This window comes from Sus scrofa, chromosome 13 (assembly GCF_054392235.1).
Source record: "Sus scrofa isolate SSC_HxYL_T2T_F1_AM1 chromosome 13, Sscrofa_HxYL_maternal_Yorkshire_Landrace_v2.0, whole genome shotgun sequence".
NCBI lineage: Eukaryota > Metazoa > Chordata > Mammalia > Artiodactyla > Suidae > Sus > Sus scrofa.
In genome coordinates this window covers 223,823,514-223,845,629 of record NC_139395.1, presented here as the reverse complement: position 1 = coordinate 223,845,629, position 22,116 = coordinate 223,823,514, and the positions used below count along the sequence as shown (strand labels likewise).

General features: G+C 55.7%; 1 protein-coding gene across 2 annotated transcripts; it reads left to right on the top strand.

Annotated features, from left to right (window-relative positions):
* The first annotated feature begins 1,440 nt into the window (after positions 1–1,440).
* SPATC1L (spermatogenesis and centriole associated 1 like) lies at positions 1,441–19,972 on the top strand. Of its 2 annotated transcripts, none has more exons than XM_013990236.3 (4): positions 1,441–1,768; positions 7,569–7,922; positions 18,771–18,922; positions 19,430–19,972. In XM_013990236.3, exons 1-4 carry the CDS (start codon positions 1,567–1,569, stop codon positions 19,754–19,756), a joined length of 1,035 nt encoding a protein of 344 aa, XP_013845690.2. In that variant the 5' UTR covers positions 1,441–1,566; the 3' UTR covers positions 19,757–19,972. The 2 variants fall into 2 exon arrangements, with proteins under 2 accessions (XP_013845690.2, XP_084848487.1); XM_084992361.1 differs by having other exon boundaries at positions 1,451–1,768; positions 19,338–19,972.
* The last annotated feature ends 2,144 nt before the right edge of the window (positions 19,973–22,116 follow it).

Here is a 22,116-nt window from a genome sequence, read left to right as displayed (position 1 = left end):
AAATAAAGGAGGGTGAATCTGTTGCCTCGCATTTGACAAGGTCAGTGAGTCATTGACAGCAAAACCAGATGAGACATGATAAGAAACGGAGACACAGATCAGTTTCCCTCACAAGCGTAGAAAATACTTGAAAAATGAGCGGGTTGAACCCAGTGAAGAGTTAAAGGGGACGCGTCATGATGGAAGACTGGCGGGAGGGTCACAGGGTAGGGGGGCTGGAGGGCACCCCGTCCTGATGGCTTTCTTGTGGTGGGAAGGGGCCCTCCAAGGGGGGCCAGTCCTGCCCGCGGGCTGTTCTCAGGAGCCTGGGGTGGGCGTCTGCCCTCCGTCCTGGGAGCCCATCCTCGGTGGGTGCTGTCTTTCTCTGCTGTCTCCGGGCGTGTGGGCTGAGCCAAGGCTTTGTCTCCTTGAGGTGACATCACACTCTGTTTTTAGTCCCGGGGAGTAAAGTCTTCATGCCGTGTGCCACCCCTGCCGCTGCCCGGGGGGACTGGGCATTGGGCTGAAGGTGGGAGGACAGGCTGCTTTTCCGCGGGCTACGTCCATCCTCAGGGAAGCAGGAGTAGACGCCTCTGCAGCTTTGCTTGCTTTGTTGCTTTTTAGGGCCGCGTCTGCGGCATATGGAGGTTCCCAGGCTAGGGGTGCAATTGGAGCTGTAGCCACCCGCCTACACCACAGCCACAGCAACCCCAGATCCGAGCCACGTCTTCGACCTACACCACAGCTCACGGCAACGCCGGATCCTTAACCCACTGAGCGAGGCCAGGGATCGAACCTGTGTCCTCATGAATACTAGTGGGGTTTGTTACCGCCGAGCCATGATGGAAACTCCCCCTCTGCTGCTTTGGAGCCAGGAAACAGGCTGAGTTTATTTGCCTTCTGGGTGGGTGGATTCAGCGAGTCACACTGACTGAGGACTGAATCCGCGCTCTGAGGGTCTCTCGGGTTGGTCCAGAGGCCTGGGCCCTGGTCGGTGCCCTCAGGTCCAGTAACGGTCACTGCGTGTGGTCCCTGTGGGGACCCTTCGGGCCAGCGGAGTGCGGTCAGCAGGTGGCCTCCAACTGCCTGTCCCCTAGACCCGCTGGAGCTCTATGGGCTGTGGGTGCCAACATGCGGCCTCCTGCCCCCCCCCCAGTGCCCACTGCCGCCTCCTTCCTCAAGTGTGCACGCGGGGGTCATGGCCGTGTGTCTGCACCCCAGACACCCCCAGCTCTGGGCTGCACTGCAAGGGGCCGGTGGCCTCGGGACGGGAGGGCGGCCCCGCCAGAGGCTCAGGGCAGGCACCTGCGGACCGGACGCTTCCCCCAGCCCATGTTCCCGCTGTTCCTGGAACGTGCTGGATCATGCCTGGCCCAGGCTCCCCGGGGCCCCATCTAGAACCTGCCCGTCCCGCCCTCCCACCCCACCTCCACGCCGTGGCCGCCCCTTTAAGGCGACATCACAAGGCTGCGGAAGGCCGGGCGGCCTGGAACTCCGGGGTCTTGGGCGTTTCTGGAGCGCCCACGGGCACTGGGTTTGCAGCTCCATGGGGCCGCGGGCCCGCACGTGAGCACCGCGGGCACGGCCATGGCTGAGGGCAGCGAGCTGATGAAGAGGCTCATGAGCGAGAACGCGGACCTCAAGAAGCAGGTGCGCCTCCTGAAGGAGAACCAGATGCTGAAGCGGCTGCTCAGCGAGAGCTGCCAGGAGCCCTGTGGGCGCGGGAGCCGTGAGCTGCTCTTCCCCAAGGCGCCCGCCTACCCCGAGGCCTGCTCCCCCGGGAGCACAGGTGAGCCCCTGTGGCGCGTCCGGCGGCCTCCGTCCCCGCAGGGGCCCCCCACCCAGGACCCAGGCGCTCCCTCCGCCTGGTGCGTGTCCTCGGGCAGGGCCACCGAGTCTGTGCCTGGAAAACGGGCCAGTGGGTGACCACTAGAGCTGGTGGGGCTCCGTCCGTGGCCCCCGGGTGCTGCCCCTGTCGCTTGATACAGGACATCCGCATGCGCCGAGGTTGGCCCGGCAGCCTGGCGGGGCTGGTGGCGCTGGGGGGCCTGGCAGGCTGCTTTCCTCTTCTCCTCGGAGCCACAGGCACGTTCGTCCCTCGGCCCGGCCAGCGTGCCCACCGTGCTAGCCGCTGACCAAGACCAAGGCAAGGCACGGGGCTGAGCAGCGCCTGGGCGGGGACCCTGAGTATCCCCAGTGGGGAGGGACGTTGGAGCCGTAGCCCAGCTTGTCATGCAGGAGCCACTCCAGCGCCTCTGACTTTTCACAGGGAAAACAGGCTCTGATCACCTTCGGCAAGAGCAGGTGGTTCTGCTTTAAACATTTTAGAGGAAAAATTCTTTCCACATGTGGAGCGTGATTTAGGGTGTTGTTAAATCACCTAGTTTCGGGGTGGCTGGGACGTGGCAGACAGGGGATGGAGCCTGCGACCTGGCGAGCTCCGTGTCCAGAAGCCGGGGATCGCTCACAGCACCTGGCAGGGTGCAGAGGCCGCACCCCAGCCGGGGCGGTGGTGGCGGCGGGACAGACGCGGTGCCTGAGCCCTGCGGACCTGCTCTCTCGGACGAGCCAAGGGCAGGGTGTGGAAAGGTTTCCCACTGTCGAAGCTGCTTCCAAGGTTGCTGCTGGCTCCCAGTGGGCTGTGTGCATGGCTCAGGGGCCTGCCCTAGGCGTTGGCGCCTCTGGGGTCGGCCCACGCGGAAGGCGGTGGCTGTCCCTCCTCTGCGCCCTGCACACGGGGCGTGCGTGTCTCCGGGGCGTGAGGGCCCCTCGCAGCATCTCCGCACCTCCAGGCTTGAGGGACCTTGACCAGCTGGGGGACGGCGGGGAGAGGAGAGGTGGCTGGAGGAACCTCAGGGCTCATGTCCTGAGCTCCTGTCAGTGGCCAAGGCACACAGTTGTCACCAGGCGCTTGAAAAGGAGGGACCAGCCTCGCAGTGATGTGTCTGGTTATACACCCTGCGAAGGTCAGGGCCACCGTCTCCGCCTACGAGGGACATCTTGTGGGTGGCCGCTGCACAAAGTGCTTGTCCTCGGGCCTGTTGCACTGTGAAAAGTGCCAACTGCCTCCTGCCACTTTGTCCCCCAAATTGAGTCGTGCCAGGGCCTCCCTTAGCCAACACACACAGCCAACGCGTGGTCACCTGTGGACAGGCTCTCTGGGTCCGCCCCTGCTCCCCCCTCTCTGGGCCAGAGGAGTGGGCTCCGGGCTGTTGCCCAGGGTCAGAGTCAGGGCAGAGGCTCTGGGATCGTGGTCGGCACCGCACCCGTGGGCAAGCCCAGACCCTGCTGGGCACCACTCCCCAGGGGCCCAGCCCCTGGCCAGCCTGAGGCCACCAAGCCTTCCAGAGAGAGGCCTTGGAGCCCGGCGTGGGCCCCGGCTACTCTCAGGGCCACCCCCATGCCCGGGCCCAGTCTCCTGCAGCCTTGGCCTTGGGCTGGAGTTGGGAGAACCAGCAGGAGTGCTTGCGAGCAGCTGAGGTTGGAGACAGACGGGCCGAGCACCCAGCATGGCTCACGGCCCCTCAGTTGCGTTGCGTTCAAAACAAGATGTGCCTTAAAACCTGTTTTTCTCATTCAGCAGCGTTACTCAGGGCAAACTTAGAAATCCGCCAGGGCGGAGTGTGTGCTCCTGGCTCCCCTCCGAGGGCAGCCGCGTCAGATTTTCTTGGGCTTCTCTGAACTTTCTGCGGCTGTGAACGTGTGTCCAGGGGTCCCTCTGGTTACCCAACGGGGTGGGGCTGTGCTGCGCTTCCGTTTCTCCACCGTCCAGCTGGCTGCCGTGCCTTTGGGCCTCTTCTGGGGTGTCCCTGCTCCCTGTGGGGTTCCCCACACCCCCTTCGGCCCACAGGGGTCCCCTTCCAGCTTTGCCACCTGCTGAATGGTCGCTGTCGGGGATCCCTGGGGTCTTGTGCGGCTGGAGAGCTGAGGCGGAAGGGGGACCCTCTGCTGCACCCCGCGCTTTCCCACTGCGCGGAGTCACCGACAGCGCTGCTTCTCCGGGGGTTCAACGGACCGAGGGAGCGGTCCGCCGGCCAACCCGGCCCCGCCTTCCCGGACCATCGTGGTCCCCGACCCCCTGGCGCCCCAGAGCCTTCCCTGTTCTCTTGTCCCTCTCGTCTGGGTGGACATCAGACGACTGGAAAGAGTTTCGAGTGGTCTCCGTGCCGCTGGGCCTGAACGTGGGGTAGAATTGTCACTGCGTCGTTACGTTTTAAATGCGTGGTATCCCCGAGCCTTTGAATTGGACCGCCGCTCAATGAACTGTCACCTTATGTTTGAAGTTGCCGCTCTGCCTTCTTACCCTGAGGTAAATGGCCCAGCAAGAGCCCTCTAGGAGCTCCCCTGTGGTGCAGTGGTGAAGGATGCAGCGTTGTCCCTGCATCAGGGGCTCAGGTCGCTGCTCTGGTGCAGGTTTGGTCACAGGCCATGGGCTTGGCCAAAAAAAGAGAAGCAAACTTCGGATTTAGGGTTATTTCCTTAGAGTATGTTTTCCTAAAAGCAGGATCACTGGCTCAGACGGGAGGCTAATTTTTTCACGTTTCTTTTTCTTACATTTACCCAGAGCACGACTTGTCTACTGCATTTGTATTAAGTCGTATTAAGCTATTTTGGCGTGGTTTCTTCACATCTCCTCAGCTGTTTCTCACAAATAAATCTTTCGCATTGTGTGCTTGTCCCTGGAGCACCCTCGGTGACTTGTGAGTAGAGATGGGGTTTCTTTGCCACTGTGTTTTCAGTTATCGGTGTTGCAATACTTTGGAAAGCTGTTGATTTGTAATTATTTATCCTATAGCCAGCTGTTTTCTTCTGCCAAGTTTTCCAGTTCGTTCTCTGTTCTAGGTCTGTAGTTGCTCTGTTTACAAACGATCATTTTAAAGGAGATTGGCAGCTCATATACTTGTTGCTTCTGTCTTTGTCTTTATTCCTCAGGCGTTCCCTGGTGGCTCAGTGAGTTAAGGATATGGCATTGTCACTGCAGTGGCTCGGGTGGATCCTGTGGCACGGGTTTGATCCTGGCCTGGGCACTTCCTGTAGGCGGTGAACAGGGCCGGCCCTGTCTGTCCAGGATGGGGGCATATGCAGGCCGGATGCTGGGGAAGTCTCTTTTCAGTCCTTAGTTTTAAAGAACCAAACAATTGAAAAACGGCCCATTTGTTCAATATTTATGACCTCATTTCGGCACTGGTGGAAGTGCCCTCCACTGCTCCCCACAGCTCATCCGTGGGGTCTTACTAGGGTGCAAGATGCCACAGGTCTGGGGCTTGAGCGGTGTCTGTTGTGGCGTCTGGATGGGGCTTTGCTCAGGATCCCTGGACTGTCTTCCTACACGAATCTGGGCTCCAGTTTCCTCTCTGTGGGGTGTATTTAAAGGGACTTCATATCAGAGTTGTGACAAATTTATAAGCTTAATACTCAGGCGTCCTAATTTTTGCAGTGTTCCAGCCTCATTAGCTGACGTAGGAATTATGAATTGTTTGGGAACTTGAAAGATCTTACCTGCTCACAACCCACGTCTACAGTCCTTTGGAGCAGAATTATTCTATGACTTCTGGGTTTTTCTTGTTTGTTCATTGGTCCATTTAGTTTTTCTACTTCTTATTGAGTCATTTAAAAATAATTTCCAATCTCTCCTTTTATTAACGTTTTCAATTAATATTCAATTGTAGGAGTTCCTGTCGTGGCGCAGTGGAAATGAATCTAACTACGAACCATGAGGTTGCGGGTTCCATCCCTGGCCGCACTCAGTGGGTTAAGGATCTGGCGTTGCTGTGACTGTGGTGTAGGCCACAGACACGGCTCGGATCTGATGTTGCTGTGGCTGTAGGCTGGCAGCTGTGGCTCTGATTGGACCCCTAGCCTGGGAACCTCCATATGCCGCAGGTGTGGCCCTAAAAAGCAAAAAACAAAACAAGTATATATATTCAACTGTATATAATATTTCTATAATTTAAATATTATCTTCCTAGTCATTCTGATAACACTTTTCTCATTTCCGATTGTATTCCTTTATGTTTTCTATGTCTCTGAGGTAGCTTTCCACAGTTTTCCTATTTTATTGGACTTGCCGTAGAGCTGTTTCAAGTTTATCTCTGCTGTTATTTTTATGATTTTCGAACTTTTGCTTTCTTTAAGAGTTCATTCTCGGAGTTCCCGCTGTGGCTCAGTGGTAACCAACCCAACTAGTGTCCATGAGGATGCGGGTCTGATCCCCCGGCCTCGCTCAGTGGGTTAAGGAGCAGGCATGGCCACGAGTTGTGGCGTAGGCCACAGACCTGGCTCAGATCTGGATTTGCTGTGTAGGCTGGCAGCTTCAGCTCGACCCCTGGCTCAGGGAACTTCCATATGCCGCGGTCTCAGCCATAAAAAGGAAAAAAAAAGGAAAAAGAAAAGAAAGGACTTCATAAATCACAAAAGAATTGATAAGTTAAAGTTTTTATTTTAATAATTTATTAAATTATATTACAATTTAATTAAATTACATTAATTTTTTTTTTGTCTTTTCTAGGGCCACTCAAATGGCATATGGAGGTTCCCAGGCTAGGGGTCGAGTTGGAGCTGTAGCCACCGGCCTACGCCAGAGCCACAGCAACGCGGGATCCGAGCCGCGTCTGCGACCTACACCACAGCTCACGGCAACGCCGGATCGTTAACCCACTGAGCAAGGCCAGGGATCGAACCCGCAACCTCATGGTTCCTAGTGGGATACGTTAACCACTGCGCCACGACCGGAACTCCGAATTATATTAAAATTTTTTAAAATTCTGCCTGACAAGAGTTGCCATAAAAAGGTTAAAATATAAGCAAGGAACCCACTGGGAGAGGACAACACGTTTTAACGAGAAATTAACATGTAGGCTACCAAAGCAACTGATGCCTGTCCCTTCCAAAGACTAGTCAACCGAGAAAATAAGCAAAGGACAGCGCCGCACAGAAAGCAGACCCCAGAGGCCAGCGTGGGAAAGGTGTTCAGCTTCACGGGGTTTAGGGGAAAGCCGTGCGTGTCCTCAGCTGGTCTGCCCACACCAAGCGTTGCTGAACGGCTGGTGGTCGTGGAGAAAGCCGAGACAGTTCAACAGCCCGCGCCCGAGTCCGGGTGTAGACGCGGAGGGTACTTGCACGGCGCAAGAAGGCGTCGGAGGGCTGCGGCTCACGGCTTGGCGTTTGCAGGGCAACCTGGAGGCAGCCCCACGCGCAGCCGTGGGTGGTGGGTAGAAAGGTCTGTGTGTGTGTGTGTGTGTGCGCGCGCGCGCGCGCACACACGTGTGCCAGGCAGCGGTTGCGTGAACCAGCGAGCGACCAAAGGACTCACTCGCCGTGGAGAAATCTCGAAACGCGATCACGCTGCAGCGAAAAGGTCTGTTTCCGAGTCAGGCGGAGGTCGGATGAGCCGCAGCAGAGCTTGGGCGGCGCGCGAAGGCCGCCGCGGGCTGCGGGGCGTGTGCGGGCGCCGGCGGGGGGCGGCTGCCTGGGGCCGCGCCGCCCGCGGCCGCCTCGCCCGCCTCCGTCGTCGCGGCGCGAGCAGGAGGCCCCCCAGCTCCCGGGTGTTGGAGGCGCGTCAGCCTGACCCCCTTTCCTCCCTGTCGCAGGGCCGGACTTCGGACGGTTCCCCGGCGTCCCGGAGGCGCCCTCGCAGCTGCAGGCCTCCTCCCTGGAGGACCTGCTGTGCTCGCACGGCCCGCTCTCCGGCGAGGACGACGCCTCCCCGGGCTGCGCCGCCGCCGCCGCCCAGGCGCCCTTCAAGGCCTTCCTCAGCGCCCCCGAGCTGCGCGCGCCCCGCGCCTCCGACGGGAAGCCGTCCCCGCTGCTGAGCCCCCTGCACGACCCGCTGGCGGACAAGACCCTGCTGGAGCCCAGGGAGGTGGGCCGGCCCAAGAAGGTGTGCTTCTCGGAGTGCAGCCTGCCCTCGGGGGACAGGACCCGGAGGAGCTACTACCTGAACGGTAGGGGGCGCCTGCTGCGGGCGCTGGGAGGGTGGTCCCGCCGCGCCGCCTCCGCCCTCCGCCCTCCGCCCCGCGGGAGGAGCCGGGGCCTGCGGGGCCGGGGGGCGGCGTCTGCCCAAGTCTTGGGACCATTTAAAAACAAATAAGTTCCGGGCGTTCCCATCGTGGCGCAGTGGTTAAGGAATCCCGCTAGGAACCATGAGGGTGCGGGTTCTATCCCTGGCCTTGCGCCGTGGGTTAAGGATCCAGCGTTGCTGTGGCTGTGGCGTAGGCCGGTGGCTGCAGCTCCGATTCGACCCCTAGCCTGGGAACCTCCATATGCCGCGAGAGCGGCCCTAGAAAAGGAAAGAAAAAAAAAAGAGTTCTTTGTATATTCTGGATAGAAGCCCTTTGGGGGTATGTTTTGCAAACATGGTCTCCCGGTCTGGCTTTTCCATTTTCACAACGTGTCTTTTGAAGAGCAAAGCTATTTAATTTGACGACGTCCCATTTATTAATTTTTTTCTTTTCTGTAAGTTCAGGCTTTTTTGTATCCTCCTTAAGAAATCTTGACAAACTGAAGTCACAAAGGTTCTCTCCTACGTTTGTTTGGAAGTCGAGTAGTTTTTGGTTTTACATTTGGTTTCTGATCAAATTCAAGTTAATTTTCGTGCATGGTATGAGGTTGGCCTTAGGTAGGCATTTGTTCCAGCCCCAGTGTTTTAAAAGATTATCCTTTTCCCACTGAGTGACCTTGTCGTGTTTGTCAAGAATCAGGTGTATTTCTCAGACACATACGCTTTCTCATTTATCTGTGTGTATTGATTGCAGTTACACTGTCTCAGTGGCTGTAGCTCTCTAATAAGCCTGTAAATCAGAGTGTTAAGTTCGTCAACTTCGTTCTTTTTTCAAAGATGTTCTGGCTATTCTAGGTCCTTTGCACTTCTGTATGAATTTTAGAATCGGTCTGTCCATTTCCACTAGAAAAGCTGGCTGGGATTTTGACTGGAACGGTCCAGGTCCCTTAGATCAGTTTTCAGGGAAATGGCACCTTAACAACTCCGAGCCTGTGGGCCTGTGAACACTGTGCTGGCACAGCCTGTTTTGTTGCACGTTCCTTTTCGGTGCTTCACATATTTTGCATTTTTCAGAAATTGAAGGTTTGTGGCAACGCTGCATTGAGCAGGTCTTTTGGCACCATTTTCCCAAAGGCATTTGCTCATTTAGTGTCTGTGTGTCACATTTTGCTAATTCTTGAAATATTTCATAATTTCCCATTATTTTTACTTTTGGTTTTTTCTCTTTTATGACCATACCCGTGGCATATGGAAGTTCCTGGGCCAGGTATTGAATCCGAGCCAAAGCTATGCCTACACCATAGCTGCAGCAATGCCAGATCCTTTAAGCTCCTGTGCTGGGCCAGGGACGGACCCCACGCCTCTGCAGCTGCGTTCTTAACCCACTGCTCTGCAGTCGGAGCTCCGGTACCTTCCCATGACGATGATCTTTGCTGTGGGGTCTGGGACCGGTGTCCTTTGATGTTACTATTGCAATCGTTTGGGGACACCGTGGGCCCCACCATGCAAGACCAGACAGCAGACTTAGTGGTTAAATATGTGTGTTCTCCACCGGCCAGCCCGTCCCCATCTGGCTGCCTTTCTCAGGCCTCCCTGTTCCCAGAGACACAATGGTATTAGGCCAGCTAAGGGCCCTACAGTGGCCTCTAAGTGTTCAAGTGGAAGGAAGGGTCCCGTGGCTCTCACTTAAAATCAAAAGCTAGAAGGGACTCAGCTGAGTGAGGAAGGAGCGTTGAAAGCCGAGCAGGCCGAAAGCTAGGCCTCTTGCACCAAACAGTTCGCCAAGAGGTGAATGCAAAGGAAGGTTCTCGAAGGAAATTAAAAGGGCTCCAGTGAACACACGAATGATAAAAAAGCCTTATCTCTGGAGTTCCTATTGTGGCTCAGCGGTAATGAACCTGGCTAGTATCCATGAGGATGTGAGTTCAGTCCCTGGGTTAAGGATCTGGTGTTGCCGTGAGCTGAGGTCGCAGGTTGCAGATGAGGCTCGGATCCTGCATTGCTGTGGCTGTGGTGTGGGCCGGCAGCTGCAGTTCCGATGACACCCCTAGCCTGGGAACTTGCTTATGCCAAAAGTGTGGCCCTAAAAAAAAAATCCAAAAAACCCCACCAAAAAACAGCCTTATTGCTGACATAGAGACAGTTTGAGTGGTCTGGATGGAAGATCAGACCAGCCGCAACACTCCCTGAAGCCAAAGCCTCATCCACGGCAAGCCCCTGACTCTCTCTAAGCCCGTGAAGGCTGAGAGAGGTGAGCAAGCTTCAGCAGGTACGTGTGAAGCTGGCAGAGGTGGGTTCATGAGGTTAAGGAAAGTAGTTCTCTTCGTAAGGTAAAAGTGCTGCTGTAGCAAGTCACCCCGAAGGTCTGGCTAAGATCCTTCACGAAGCTGACCACACTGCACAGCATTTTGCACTGTAGAGAGAACAGCCTCATGCTGGAAGAAGATGCCAAGTAGGACTTTAGAGAGGAGACGTCAATGCCTGGATCCAAAGCTTCAAAGGACAGGCTGGCTCCCTTCTAATGCCCCCGGTGGCTTAAGCTGAAACCACTGCTCGTTGACCATCTGAAAAAATCCTAGGGCCCTTAGGATTGTGCCAGAGCGCCGCTGCCTGTGCCCTATACATGGGACAGCAAAGCCTGAATGACAGCAATCTGGTTGCAGCACGGTTGGCCGAATGTTTTAAGCACACTGTTGAGAGCTAGAGAAAAATGAGATTCCCTTGAAAATACATTGGCAATGCCCCTGGTCACCCAAGAGCCCTCGTGGAGACGGACCGTGAGATGAATGTAGTTTCATGCCTGCTGACACAGCATCCATCCTGCAGCCCACGGAGCAAAGAGTAATTTTGACTTTCAAGTCTTACCGTTGAGGAAACTCGTTTCTCAAGGCTATGGCCCCATAGACAACAGGGCCGCTGCTGGATCTGGGCAAAGTCACCTGAGAACCCTTCCGGAAAGGATTCCCCCGTCTGGATGCCATTAAGAACGTTTGTGATTCCTGGGAAGAGGTGAAAATACCGGCATTAACAGGAGTTCGGAAGAACCTTCGTGGATGGCTTTGAGGGCTTCGGGTCTTCCGTGGAGGAAGTAACTGCGGATGTGGTGGAAACATGAAGAGAACCAGAACTAGCAGTGGAGCCTGCGATGTGACTGAATTGCTGCATCTCCTGGTAAAACCTTAACAGATGAGAAGTTGCTGCTTGTGGATGAACAAAAGAAAGTGGTTTCTTGAGGTGGAATCTACTCGTGGTGAAGACGCTGTGAGGATTGCTGAAATGACAGAGGATTTAGAACATTGCATGAACTCAGTCGAGAAAGCAGCGTAGGGTTTGAGAGGATTAACTTTGATTTTTTTTTTTTTTTTTTTGGCTGCCTGTGGCAGATGGAGTTCCCAGGCTAGGGATCAGATCCAAGCTGCAGTCTCGACCTAAGATGCAGCCGTAGCAATGCTGGATCTTTAACCCACTGTCAGGCCGTGGTTTGAACCCGCATCCCAGCGCTCCCGAGACACCGCCGATGCCCTTGTGCCACAGTAAGCACTCCGGGTTAACTTTAATTTTGAAGGAAGTTTTAGCCTGGGTGCAATGCCAGCAAACGGCATCGCATGCTGCAGAGAAATCACTCCTGAAAGGAAGACTCAATCGGCGTGACAAACGTGACCGTCGCCTCTTCCAGAAATCGCCACCACCGCCTCGGCCTTCGGCAAAGCACAGCCTCGTCAGTCGGCAGCTGCGACACTGAGGCAAGACCTGCCCCCACAGAAAGGTCATGACTCAACTCAGTGAAGGCTCAGATGATGCTCAGCATTTTGTTTTAGCAGTGAAGTATTTTATTTACATATTTGTTTATTTATTTTTTTGTCTTTTTGCCTTTTCTAGGGCCACTCCCGTGGCATATGGAGGTTCCCAGGCTAGGGGTCGAATCGGAGCTGAAGCCACCGGCCTCCACCACAGCCACAGCAACGAGGGAGCCGAGCTGTGTCTGCAACCTACACTACAGCTCACGGCAACGCCGGATCCTTCACCCACTGAGCAAGGCCAGGGATCGAACCCACAACCCCATGGTTCCCAGTCGGATTCATTAACCGCTGCGTCACGACAGGAACTCCAGCAATAAAGTAGTTTAAAATTAAGGATTGTACATTTGTTTTTTCAGACATAATGTTATTGCACACAATAGACTAAAATATAGTGTAAACCTAACTTTAAAAAAATTTTATCGGAGTATGTTTAACTTACAAAGTTGCAGTGTAACCCTAATTTTACATGCACTGAGAAAGCAAAAAAATCGTGTGACTTGCTTTATTGCAATATCTACTTTATGTGGTGTCTGGAACTAAAGCAGCAATATCTCCAAAGTATTCCTCTGTGTCTCTCCATTTATTTAGTCCTTTAAAAAAAGAACACTGTTGGGAGTTCCCGTTGTGGTGAAGGGGAACGAATCCCACTAGTATCCATGAGAATGCGGGTTCGGTCCCTGGCCTTGCTCAGTGGGTTGGGGGATCCGGTGTTGCCATGAGCTGTGGTGTAGGTTGCAGACACAGCTCGGATCCAGCTTTGCTGTGGCTGTGCTGTAGGGTGGCAGCAACAGCTCTGTTTTGACCTGGGAACTTCCATCTGCCTAAAAAGCAGAACAACAACAACAACAAAAAACAAAAAAAGGACATTGTCTCTCAGCAATGTTTTATAGTTTTCTGTTTTACACATTTTGCACATTTTTGTTGAATTTACCCCTTAGTATTTTGTTTTTTTTGACGTTAAATAAATAATATTGTTTTTGTCAAGTTGAATTGATTGTTTCTAGTATATTGACATGATTGATTTTTGTATATTGACCCCGTGATTATTAATTTTGTCTACTTGACTGGGCCATTAGGTGCCCAGATATTTGGTCAAATGCTAATCTGAGTATTTCGGGGAGGATGTTTTTGGGTGCATTTAATATTTAATTCAATTAGACTGAGTAAAACAGATTGGCCTCCTTATTGTGGGTGGGCCTCATCCAATCAGTTGAAGGACAAAAACATTGACTGAATAGGACAAAAACGTTGACTCTCCAAGTAAGAGAGAATTCCTCCTGCCTGACTTCCTTTGGATTGCAGCTGAACTCTTAGCTCTTCTCGGGTCTCAAGCCTCCAGTCCTTTAGACTGGAAACACATCATTGGTTCTCTTGGTTCTCAGACCTTGAACTCAGACTAGGACGAAATCATGAGCTCTTTTGAGCCTCCAGCTTGCTGACTCAGCCTCTCAGATCTTGGGACTTTTTATATCATGTGAGCCAATTCCTTATGATAAACACACACACATACACACACACACACACACACAGAATTCTGTTTCTGTTTCTCCAAAGAACACTGACAAATTCAGTCTGTATCCTGCAGCCTAACTGAACTCATGTATTTGTTCTAGTAGCTTTTTTTTTGTAGATTCCTTAAGACAGATGATCATGTCATTTGTGAATATAGACAAAGTTATTTTTTCATTTCTAATCTGTTTGCCTTTAATTTCTTTTTCTTGTATTATTGCATTGGCTAGAACAGTGTTGAATAGAAATGGCACCAGTGGGCATTCTTGTCTTTTTCTGATGTGGGGGAAAGCATTCAGTCTGTCAGCATTAAGTAGGATGATAGCTGTGTTTTGTAGATGCCCTTCTCAGGTTGCGGAAATGCCCTTTAATTCTTTGTTTGCTTAGAGTTATCCTGAATGGATTTTGGAGTTTGTCGAGTGCTTTGTCTGTAACTATTGAGATGAGCATTTGGTTTTCATTCGAAGTCCACGAATACAGTGGCTAACATTGACTGATGTTTGAGTTATAAGCCAACCTTGCATTCCTAAGATAAACCTCACTTGGTCATGACGGATCATATTTTTTTGTATTGTTGGATTCAATTTACTAAATTTTTGTTAGGAATTTTTGCAGTCTGTGAGGACTATTGGCCTATAGTTTTCTCATAGTGGCAGTTTTGGATTTTGGTATTGGGTTGCTGTTAGCCTCAGTGAATGAAGTAGAAATTGTTCCATCTTTAATTACCTAGAGGAGTTTGCATAGAATTGGCTTTATGTATTCCTTAGGTTTTGGTAAAATTCACCACTGAAACCATCTGAACCTTGAATTTTCTTTGTAGGAACATTCTCCCCCTACCCCCCCAAATTCAATTTGCTTAGTTGTGATTAGGCTACTCACATTTTCTGTTTCTTCTTGAGCAAGCTTTGGTAGTTCACTCACAAAAGTGAGCTTGTGTGTCTCTTTGGATACATCCCAGTTGTTAAATTTATTGGCATACAATTGTTCTTAATGTTCAGTTATTATCCTTTTAATGTCTGTAAAACTTGTGGTGAGCCATCTCTCATTTCTGATAGTGGTAGTTGTCATTTTTTTTTTTCTGTAAGAAGTCCTAGAAGTTTACCCATCTTTTTATTTTTTTGACTGTACCTGTGGCATGCAGAAGTTCCTGGGCCAGGGATCGACCTCATGCCACAGCAGCCACTGGAGCCACTGCAGTGACAATGTCAGGTACTTAACTTGCTGAGCCACTTGGGAACTCACTCATCAATCTTATTGAGTATTTTCTTTGAGGAATCGGTTTCTGGCTGAATCTTGGAAGGCCCCGGGTGGACTAGAAATGATTTCTAGGTCGTCTTAGGTGTAGCTCATTTATTTCACCTAATGTATACTTTAGAGGTGGGGGGGCAGGGAGACAGCCTGACTCCTGATGAGATCAATGTATTGATATGGGGGTGGGGTGGGGGGAGTTTGCACCCTGCTCCTCCATGCCCCCCATTTTTCCTAACATGCTTCTGTGTAGTGTGTCTGGGTCCCAGCTTTAATTCCTGGGTGCCTTCTGCAGCCCTGGCGAGTGATGAGGAAGGAGGACCCGGGAAACTAGGAAACATGGTTGAAAGAAATCAAGGAAGACCCGAGTAAATGCCAAACCAGCTCGTGGTCGTGGAGGAAAAGCCTTAATACATCAAGACGGCCAACTCCCCCAAGATGGTCTACGCATTTCAGTGGCACCCCATCCAGATCCCATGTGGCTTCTTTGCAGATGCTGACAGGCTGATCCTAAAACACGTATGGACACGCTTGGCAGGACGAGCTTGAAAAGGACAGCGGAGTCGGAGGACTCGCACACAATTTCAGAATTTACTATAGAGCCACACTGATCAACGCTGTGGTGGTGAAGAGGCACAGGTCGATGAAGCAGAGCTGAGAATCCAGACCTAAACCCGTGCACTCAGGTTTGATGTCTGCCAAAGGTGCCGAGCCAGTTCAATGGAGAGTCGGTCTTTGCAACAAGCGGTGCTGAGAAAGTGGGCTCCACATGCAAAAGAATGAAGTTGCACTTCATATCACATGTGAAAATTAATTCAAATGGATCAAAGACTTAAAAGACCCCAAAGAGCCAAAACAATAGAACTCTTAGAAGAAAACACATATGTATTTTATGACCTTGGATTTGACGATAGATTCTTAGCTGTGACACCAAAGGCATGAGCAACAAAAGAAAAAGAAGATAGATGGGACTTTCTCAACAGTAAACACTTTGGTGTTTCAAAGGAATATTTCAGGAAAGGAAAAGCCGGGAGTTCCTGTTGTGGCTCAGTGGAAGCATGTCTGACTGGAGTCCACGAGGACGCACGTTCAATCCCTGGCCTCGCTCAGTGGGTCACGGATCCAAGCGATGCCGTGAGCAGTGGTGTCGGTCGCAGACGCGGCTCGGATCCCGCGTTGCTGCGGCTCTGGTGCAGGCCGGCGGCTACAGCTCTGATTCACCCCCTAGCCTGGGACCCTCCATGGGCCGCTGGGGTGGCCCTCAAAAGAAAAAAAGTGAAAAACCAACTCAGGAAATGAGGGAAAATGTGTGTAAATCGTGTATCTGATAAGGGAATAGTATCCAGAATGTGTAAGAACTCTTATTCAACAGGAAAGAGACAATCAGGATCTCCCGTTGTGGCCCAAGGGTAACGAACCCGACCAGTCTCCATGAGGATGGGGGTTCGATCCTTGGCCCTGCTCAGTGGGTTAAGGATCTGGCGTTGCTGTGAGCTGCGCTGTAGGTCACAGATGTGTCTTGGATCTAGCTTTGCTGTGGCTGTGGTGTAGACCAGCAGCTACAGCTCTGATTCGACCCCTAGCCCGGGAACTTCCACAGGCCGCGGGTGCGGCCCCAAAGAGACAGTCAGCTTAAACATGGCCGAAGACCTCAGACCTTTCCCCAGAGAAGACACGCAAGTGGCCAAGGAGCACATGAGAAGAAGCTCGATGTGTCATTAGCAAAACGCCAGCGAAAACCCCAGTGAGCTACCACTTCCTCCCCAGGAGGGTGGTTTAAGGACAGTGCTGCAGGGGATGTGGGGATGGGAACCCACACACGTGGCACCGAGGAGAAGAGCCGGGCCGAGCCTGAGAACTTCCGCAAGGAGTCTCCCGGGTCCCAGCCATTCCCTTCCGGGCATACGGCCGAAAGGCTTCGAACCTCTGTCCACACAGAGGTTTTTCGGTGTGAGTGTTCACAGCAGCCCCAAAGTGGAAACAGCACAAACGCCTGTTGTCGGAGGAGGGATGAGCAAGATGAGGGAGCGTGTTAGTCACTCAGAAGTAGAGACGTGCAGCTGAGCGGGGTGCCGGTCCCAGGACCGCGCCGTGAGGCCCAGAAGGGGTGAATCTGGAGGGACGCAGGTAGATTTGTGGATACGGGGTAGAGAATTGCGAGTGGCTGCTGATGTGTCCAGGGCTTTTTCCTGGTGATAAAAACATTTTGGAGTTAGAGTGTGGTGATGGTTGTACAACTCGATGAATATGCTAAACCCCACGGAATTTCGTACTTGAGAAAAGTGAATTTTATGATTTACTTATTTAATTTTTGTCTGGTTAGGGCCACGGGTGTGGCATACGGACGCTCCCAGGCTGGGCATTTGAATCAGAGCGGTAGCTGCCGGCTACACCACAGTCGCAGCAACGCCGGGTCCCCCACTGAGCGAGGCCAGGGATCGGACCGAATTCTCATGGACACCAGTCGGGTTCTTGACCCACTGAGCGGCGATGGGAACTCCAAAAGCAGTGAATCGCATAATGTGAATTATATCTCAATTAATTAAAAGGGAAAAACAATAAAAGTGAGTGGGAAGCAGTGCCCGCAGCCCGGGTCCCTTTGTCTGCAGGTGGGGTCGGAGGCCCCTCGAAGGGTCACTGGGGGCACGAATCAAGTCGTGGAAGGACAGATGCTCCAGGAGGGGGAGGACGCAGCCCGGCCGGTTGCTGGCGGCCTTGATGGCCCCTCTGAGCCTCTGTCACCGGGTTACCTGCGATTCCAGAGTCTATCCTGATGCTCCCGCCGCAGTTGCCAGATCACTTTCTCGACACCCTCTGTGGCTCCCTGTTTCCGCAGGGTCACCCCAGCATTTTTCCTCGGCTCTCGGACACCTGGCCCTCTGCCTCCCTAACTCTGTGACCTTGTGACCCTGGGGCCCCTCACCCCCCCAGGCCCCACCCCTGCCTGTAGAGCTCATCTCCCTTGAGACCCGGACTGGCCTCAATTCGGTCTGATCCCTGGACGCCCCCCGCTCAGCACCTGCACAGTGTGGCTGAGTGAGCAGAAGGACAGGTGTCTCCAGCAGCCCCTCGGTCAGCAGCCTGTCTGCAAAGGAGGGGGCTGCCGACACCTGGATTGGCAAGCCCGTGTGGACCGGCCGCCACGTTCCGGGATCCGGGGACGCGTGGTTATGTGGACAAAGTCACAGCATGGGGCTGAGGGAGGGCAAACCACTGCCTGCGGTCACAGCAGGGTGGGTCCAGGAGCCCAGCGCTCAGCCCGCACAGAGTCCCCAGGGGCAGCCCAGCGACCCCCAGGCCACCGAGCCCTGCCAGCAAAGGTGGGAAGTCAGACTGACCTCTCCGTGTGGTAGGGGGTCCTGAGTGTCAGGCTGGGCCCTCGGGGGCCATGACTGTTGGGGGTAACAGGACCGGGGTGCCAGCTCGCCCCTGCATGGCACCCAGCCCGTCTGTGCACTGCTGGCCACCGGACAGACCAGCAGGGCTGCACGCATCCAAGCCCCTTGGCAGGGTGGAAAGTTCCAGGGGTGTCTGGTGGTAACCGTTGGCGGTAACAGCGTGGTTCTCAGAGGGCGTCTCCTTCCAACCCAGAGATCCTCTCGCAGCGCAGCAGAGTCTCGCTGTTGCATAAACATCAGGCCCGCCTTCAATGCCAAGAGGTTGCCAGGACAGTCCCACCGCCTCTCGCAGCTACGCAGACGGGACCCACACGTGTTACATACGTGTGCCTGAATTAATCATACCCCACCCTCAGGTGGGGGACACGTGTAGCCCATCCCAAGGTCACCTGGTCACAGGGCTCGGGTCTCTGTGGGGTGGTCACCCCTGAGCATGTGCTGGGCAGACTCGCTGGTGACGGGGGGACAAGAAAAACAATCCTGGGCTATGAAGCCGACTTTTAAAATATTGACGTCCATCTCAGAGGGCGGGAGAAAGGCCTTGGGACCTGGGTTGCTCAGGGACCATGCCGACAGTAGGAGGAGGGGAAAGCTCGTTTTCCACTCTGGCAATGCAACACTCAGAGTTTCCTTTGAAATCTGTGTTTGCCTCACAGTGGGGCCCTTGACTGCGGGGAGGAGGGTGCCCCTCAGGTCACAACCAGGGCCCTGCAGGAAGGCCCTGCAGGGACCCCTGAGGCTTCACCCCCACACCCACAGTGGCCACACCTGGGTGGACCCTAGAGCACAGGGAGGAGGCGTCCCTGTGGCCCGTCTCACGCCCCACCTCCCCTGCAGAGATCCAGAGCTTCACTGGCACAGAGAAGGACGGGCGCATTGTGGGCGAGATCGCCTTCCAGCTGGACCGGCGCATCCTGGCCTACGTCTTCCCAGGGGTGACCCGGCTCTATGGCTTCACTGTGTCCAACATCCCTGAGAAGATCAAGCAGGTGCGCCTTCCTGCCTGGGGTCCCCTCCCTGCCCCCCCACCCCCGGGGGGGGGCGTCCCTGCATGCCCTAGGACTCCCCTCCCCACCCAGGGGCCCATCCTTGCTCTGGGGTGCCCTTGCAGCCCTGTCACCCACGGCGCTCACACAGCTGCAGGCCTCGGCAAGGCCGAGTGGTGTCCGAGGCACGCGTGCCGGGGGGTGTGATGAGCTGGCCCCATGAGGTCCTTTGTAAGCGCCCTGTGCTTTGTGGCCTGGGACAGTCTCAGGAAGGAGGGCTCGGAGCCGCGGGGCCCTTTGAGGCTCAGGCCTGGCTGGCAAGACGCCTCCTGCGGGTCTCCCTGCCCTTGCCCCCAGCACGGCTGGAGGGACACCGGGGGCGGGGGCGGGTTCCGGGCCTCAGTTTCCCCACGCACAGGGCCTCACCTGTCCGCCCTGGCCCTGGCTCGGCCTCGCCTCCCGCCTCCCGCCTCCCTGCGGCCTCGCCCACCCCCGTGCCGGTGCCCGCAGACGTCCATCAAGTCCCTGGACGGCTCCGTGGACGAGAAGAAGCTGCGGGAGCTGACGCACCGCTACCTGACGCTGACGGCGCGCCTGGAGCGGCTGGGCTACAGCCGCGACGTGCACCCGGCGTTCAGCGAGTTCCTCATCAACACCTACGGCATCCTGAAGCAGCGGCCCGACCTGCGCGCCAACCCGCTGCACGGCAGCCCGGCCGCCCTGCGCAAGCTCGTCATCGACGTCGTGCCCCCCAAGTTCCTGGGCGACTCGCTGCTGCTGCTCAACTGCCTGTGCGAGCTTTCCAAGGAGGACGGCCGCCCGCTCTTCGCCTGGTGACCCCGCCGCCCCGCGCCTCCTGCAATAAACGCGTGTTGCAACCCGGCGCCGCGCTCCTCGTCCGCTCCGCGGGAGGGCGTGCCGAGGGCGCCAGGGCCCGGCCGCGACCCCGCGCTGTCCCGCCCGCCCGGCCGCCCGGCCGCGGGCGCACCTGCCGCCGCCCCGCCGCCCACACCTGCGCGGCGAGTGGCCCTGCATTAAAGTCGTCTGTTTGCTGTCGCTCCTCTCCCGCTGCTCTTTGAGGGCGGAGGCGCTGCCCCCGGCCCGGCCCCTTCCCCCCCCCCGGGGGGGGGTCTGAAAGGGCCAGCGGGTCCCGCCCAGTGGGGGTCTCCCGAGGGTAGCGCCTGAGCCAGGGGTTCAAGGCAGACACGGGCTCCTGGCTGCCAGGTCAGGGATTTCAAGACCCAGGCAGCAGAGCTTCAGGCCGGCAACTGGGTGGGTGCGCGGGGCCGTGAGGTGGGCCCAGGGCAGCCGGTTTATGTGCTGTCTGCTGCCGGGTTCTGGAACGGGAGCCAGGCCTCTCCGGTTGGAAGATGGGAACAGAATCCAGCCCCCGGCCTTGGCGAGGTCTCTTTTCCCTGTACGTGGTGGCGCCCTCTAGGGGCCCTGCTCAGCAGCTCTTTATGGCACCTGCGTTCAGGAACTGATCCCAGCATCGCACTGGGTCCCATCCGGGCCTCTTACGCCCCCAGCCGTGGCCAAGCCCTGGCTCAGAGGGGTCTCCGCGGGAAAAAGAGCACCGCTCCTGCCAGGCTGCGTCTCTCCTGAGGCCTAGAAAGCGCCCCGGGCCCCACCTCACCCCAAGCCCAGCCCTGCAGTCAGGAAGCCTTCCTGGGTTGGCCTTGGCAGGGAGGGCCTCTGGTTCCCTCTCTGCTACGGCGTGAGGATGGAGGGGCGAGGGGCCCCGTCCCTTGCTCCTCATGGCCTGGTGCGTCTTTCCGTCAGCTTGGGTGCTGCAGCCAGTACCACAGACGGGCCACTTAAACAGTGGAAATGTATCATCTCACGGTTCTGGAGGCTGAAGTCTGGGACCTGGGTGTGCTGGGTGCCTCCTCTTGGGGCCTCTTCCCTTGGCGTGTAGACGGCGGTCTTCTCCCTGTGTCGTCGAGCGGTCATCACAGAAGGATGCGACGACCAGGGCCCAGCCCAGCGACCTCGTTTTAACCTAATTACTGCTGCAAACACCGTCTCCAAACACAGTCACACTGGGGATTAGGAATTCAGGACATAAATTTGGGCAGGGGTCTCACAGTTCAGCCTACCCTTGCCCTCCCCTCCCAGGTGCCAGCGCCCACCCTGTGGGGGCCTCTGCTTGGCGCAGGGCCACCTGACAGGCACTTCCCCCCCCGGGGGGGGGCTGCAGGTTCTTTTGGGTGGGACCTGGGGTTAGGACCTGGGTTTGGGAGCTGCCCTGGTTGAGCCTGCAGGGTGCCAGCTGCTGCTGGGGCTCCCACACCCCCTCCTGGGACCTGGGGGCGGTACGGCCGCCACACACACATGTTCACCCACAGTCGCCCACCCAGTCCCCCTCTCCCAGTCCCCGTGAACGGCTGCTTGGGTGGGGTGGGGGGCTTCCCAAGGGCCAGTCGGCTGGGGACCTGAGAGACCCCTGTGGTGGCAAGCACCTCCGACACTGACCGCCCCAAGGCTGTGTGGGGTGCCTGCTTCTGGGAAGGCCACACATGGGTGCAGCCGGTTCTTGGGAGGGGCCTGTGGGGGTCCATGGGCTGCCAGGATGACCACGTGACTGGTGGGCCTTTGCGGGATGGAAACACCCCCTGTTCAAAAACTACGAAGGAGGAAGTCCCATTGCAGCTCCGTGGGTTAAGAACCCAACTTGTATCCATGAGGACTCGAGTTCGATCCCTGGCCTCACTTGGTGGGTTAAGGATGCGGGGTTGCCGTGAGCTGTGGTATAGGTTGCAGTCAAAGCTTGGATTTTCCGTTGCTGTGGCTGTGTTGTAGGCCAGCAGCTGCAGCTCCGATTAGACTCCTGGACTGGGAACCTCCATATGCTGCAGGTGCAGCCCTAAAAAAAAGCAAAACAAATCCTCGAAGGACTTAAGGTGGGAGTTGACCCAGCTGGCCCCCTGAGCCCAGGGCCCTGTGGTTCTGACCTGGGGTGTGTCGCCCCCTAGTGGGAGCCTCTGGCCCCAGCAACAGCCAGCCGCTCTCAGGCGAGCCTCCCCTGCCTGCCCCATGGGCAGCACCCAGGCACCTGCATGCACCCTTCCCCCAGCTCTCCTGCCTGGCCAGGCGGAGCTGCCTCTGCTGAGAGCCAGGTCCAGTGCTGGGGTCTCACAGACCCTCATCGCCCTGTGGCCCTGAGGCTCGGCTGTTACATGAAGAAGCAGAGGCTG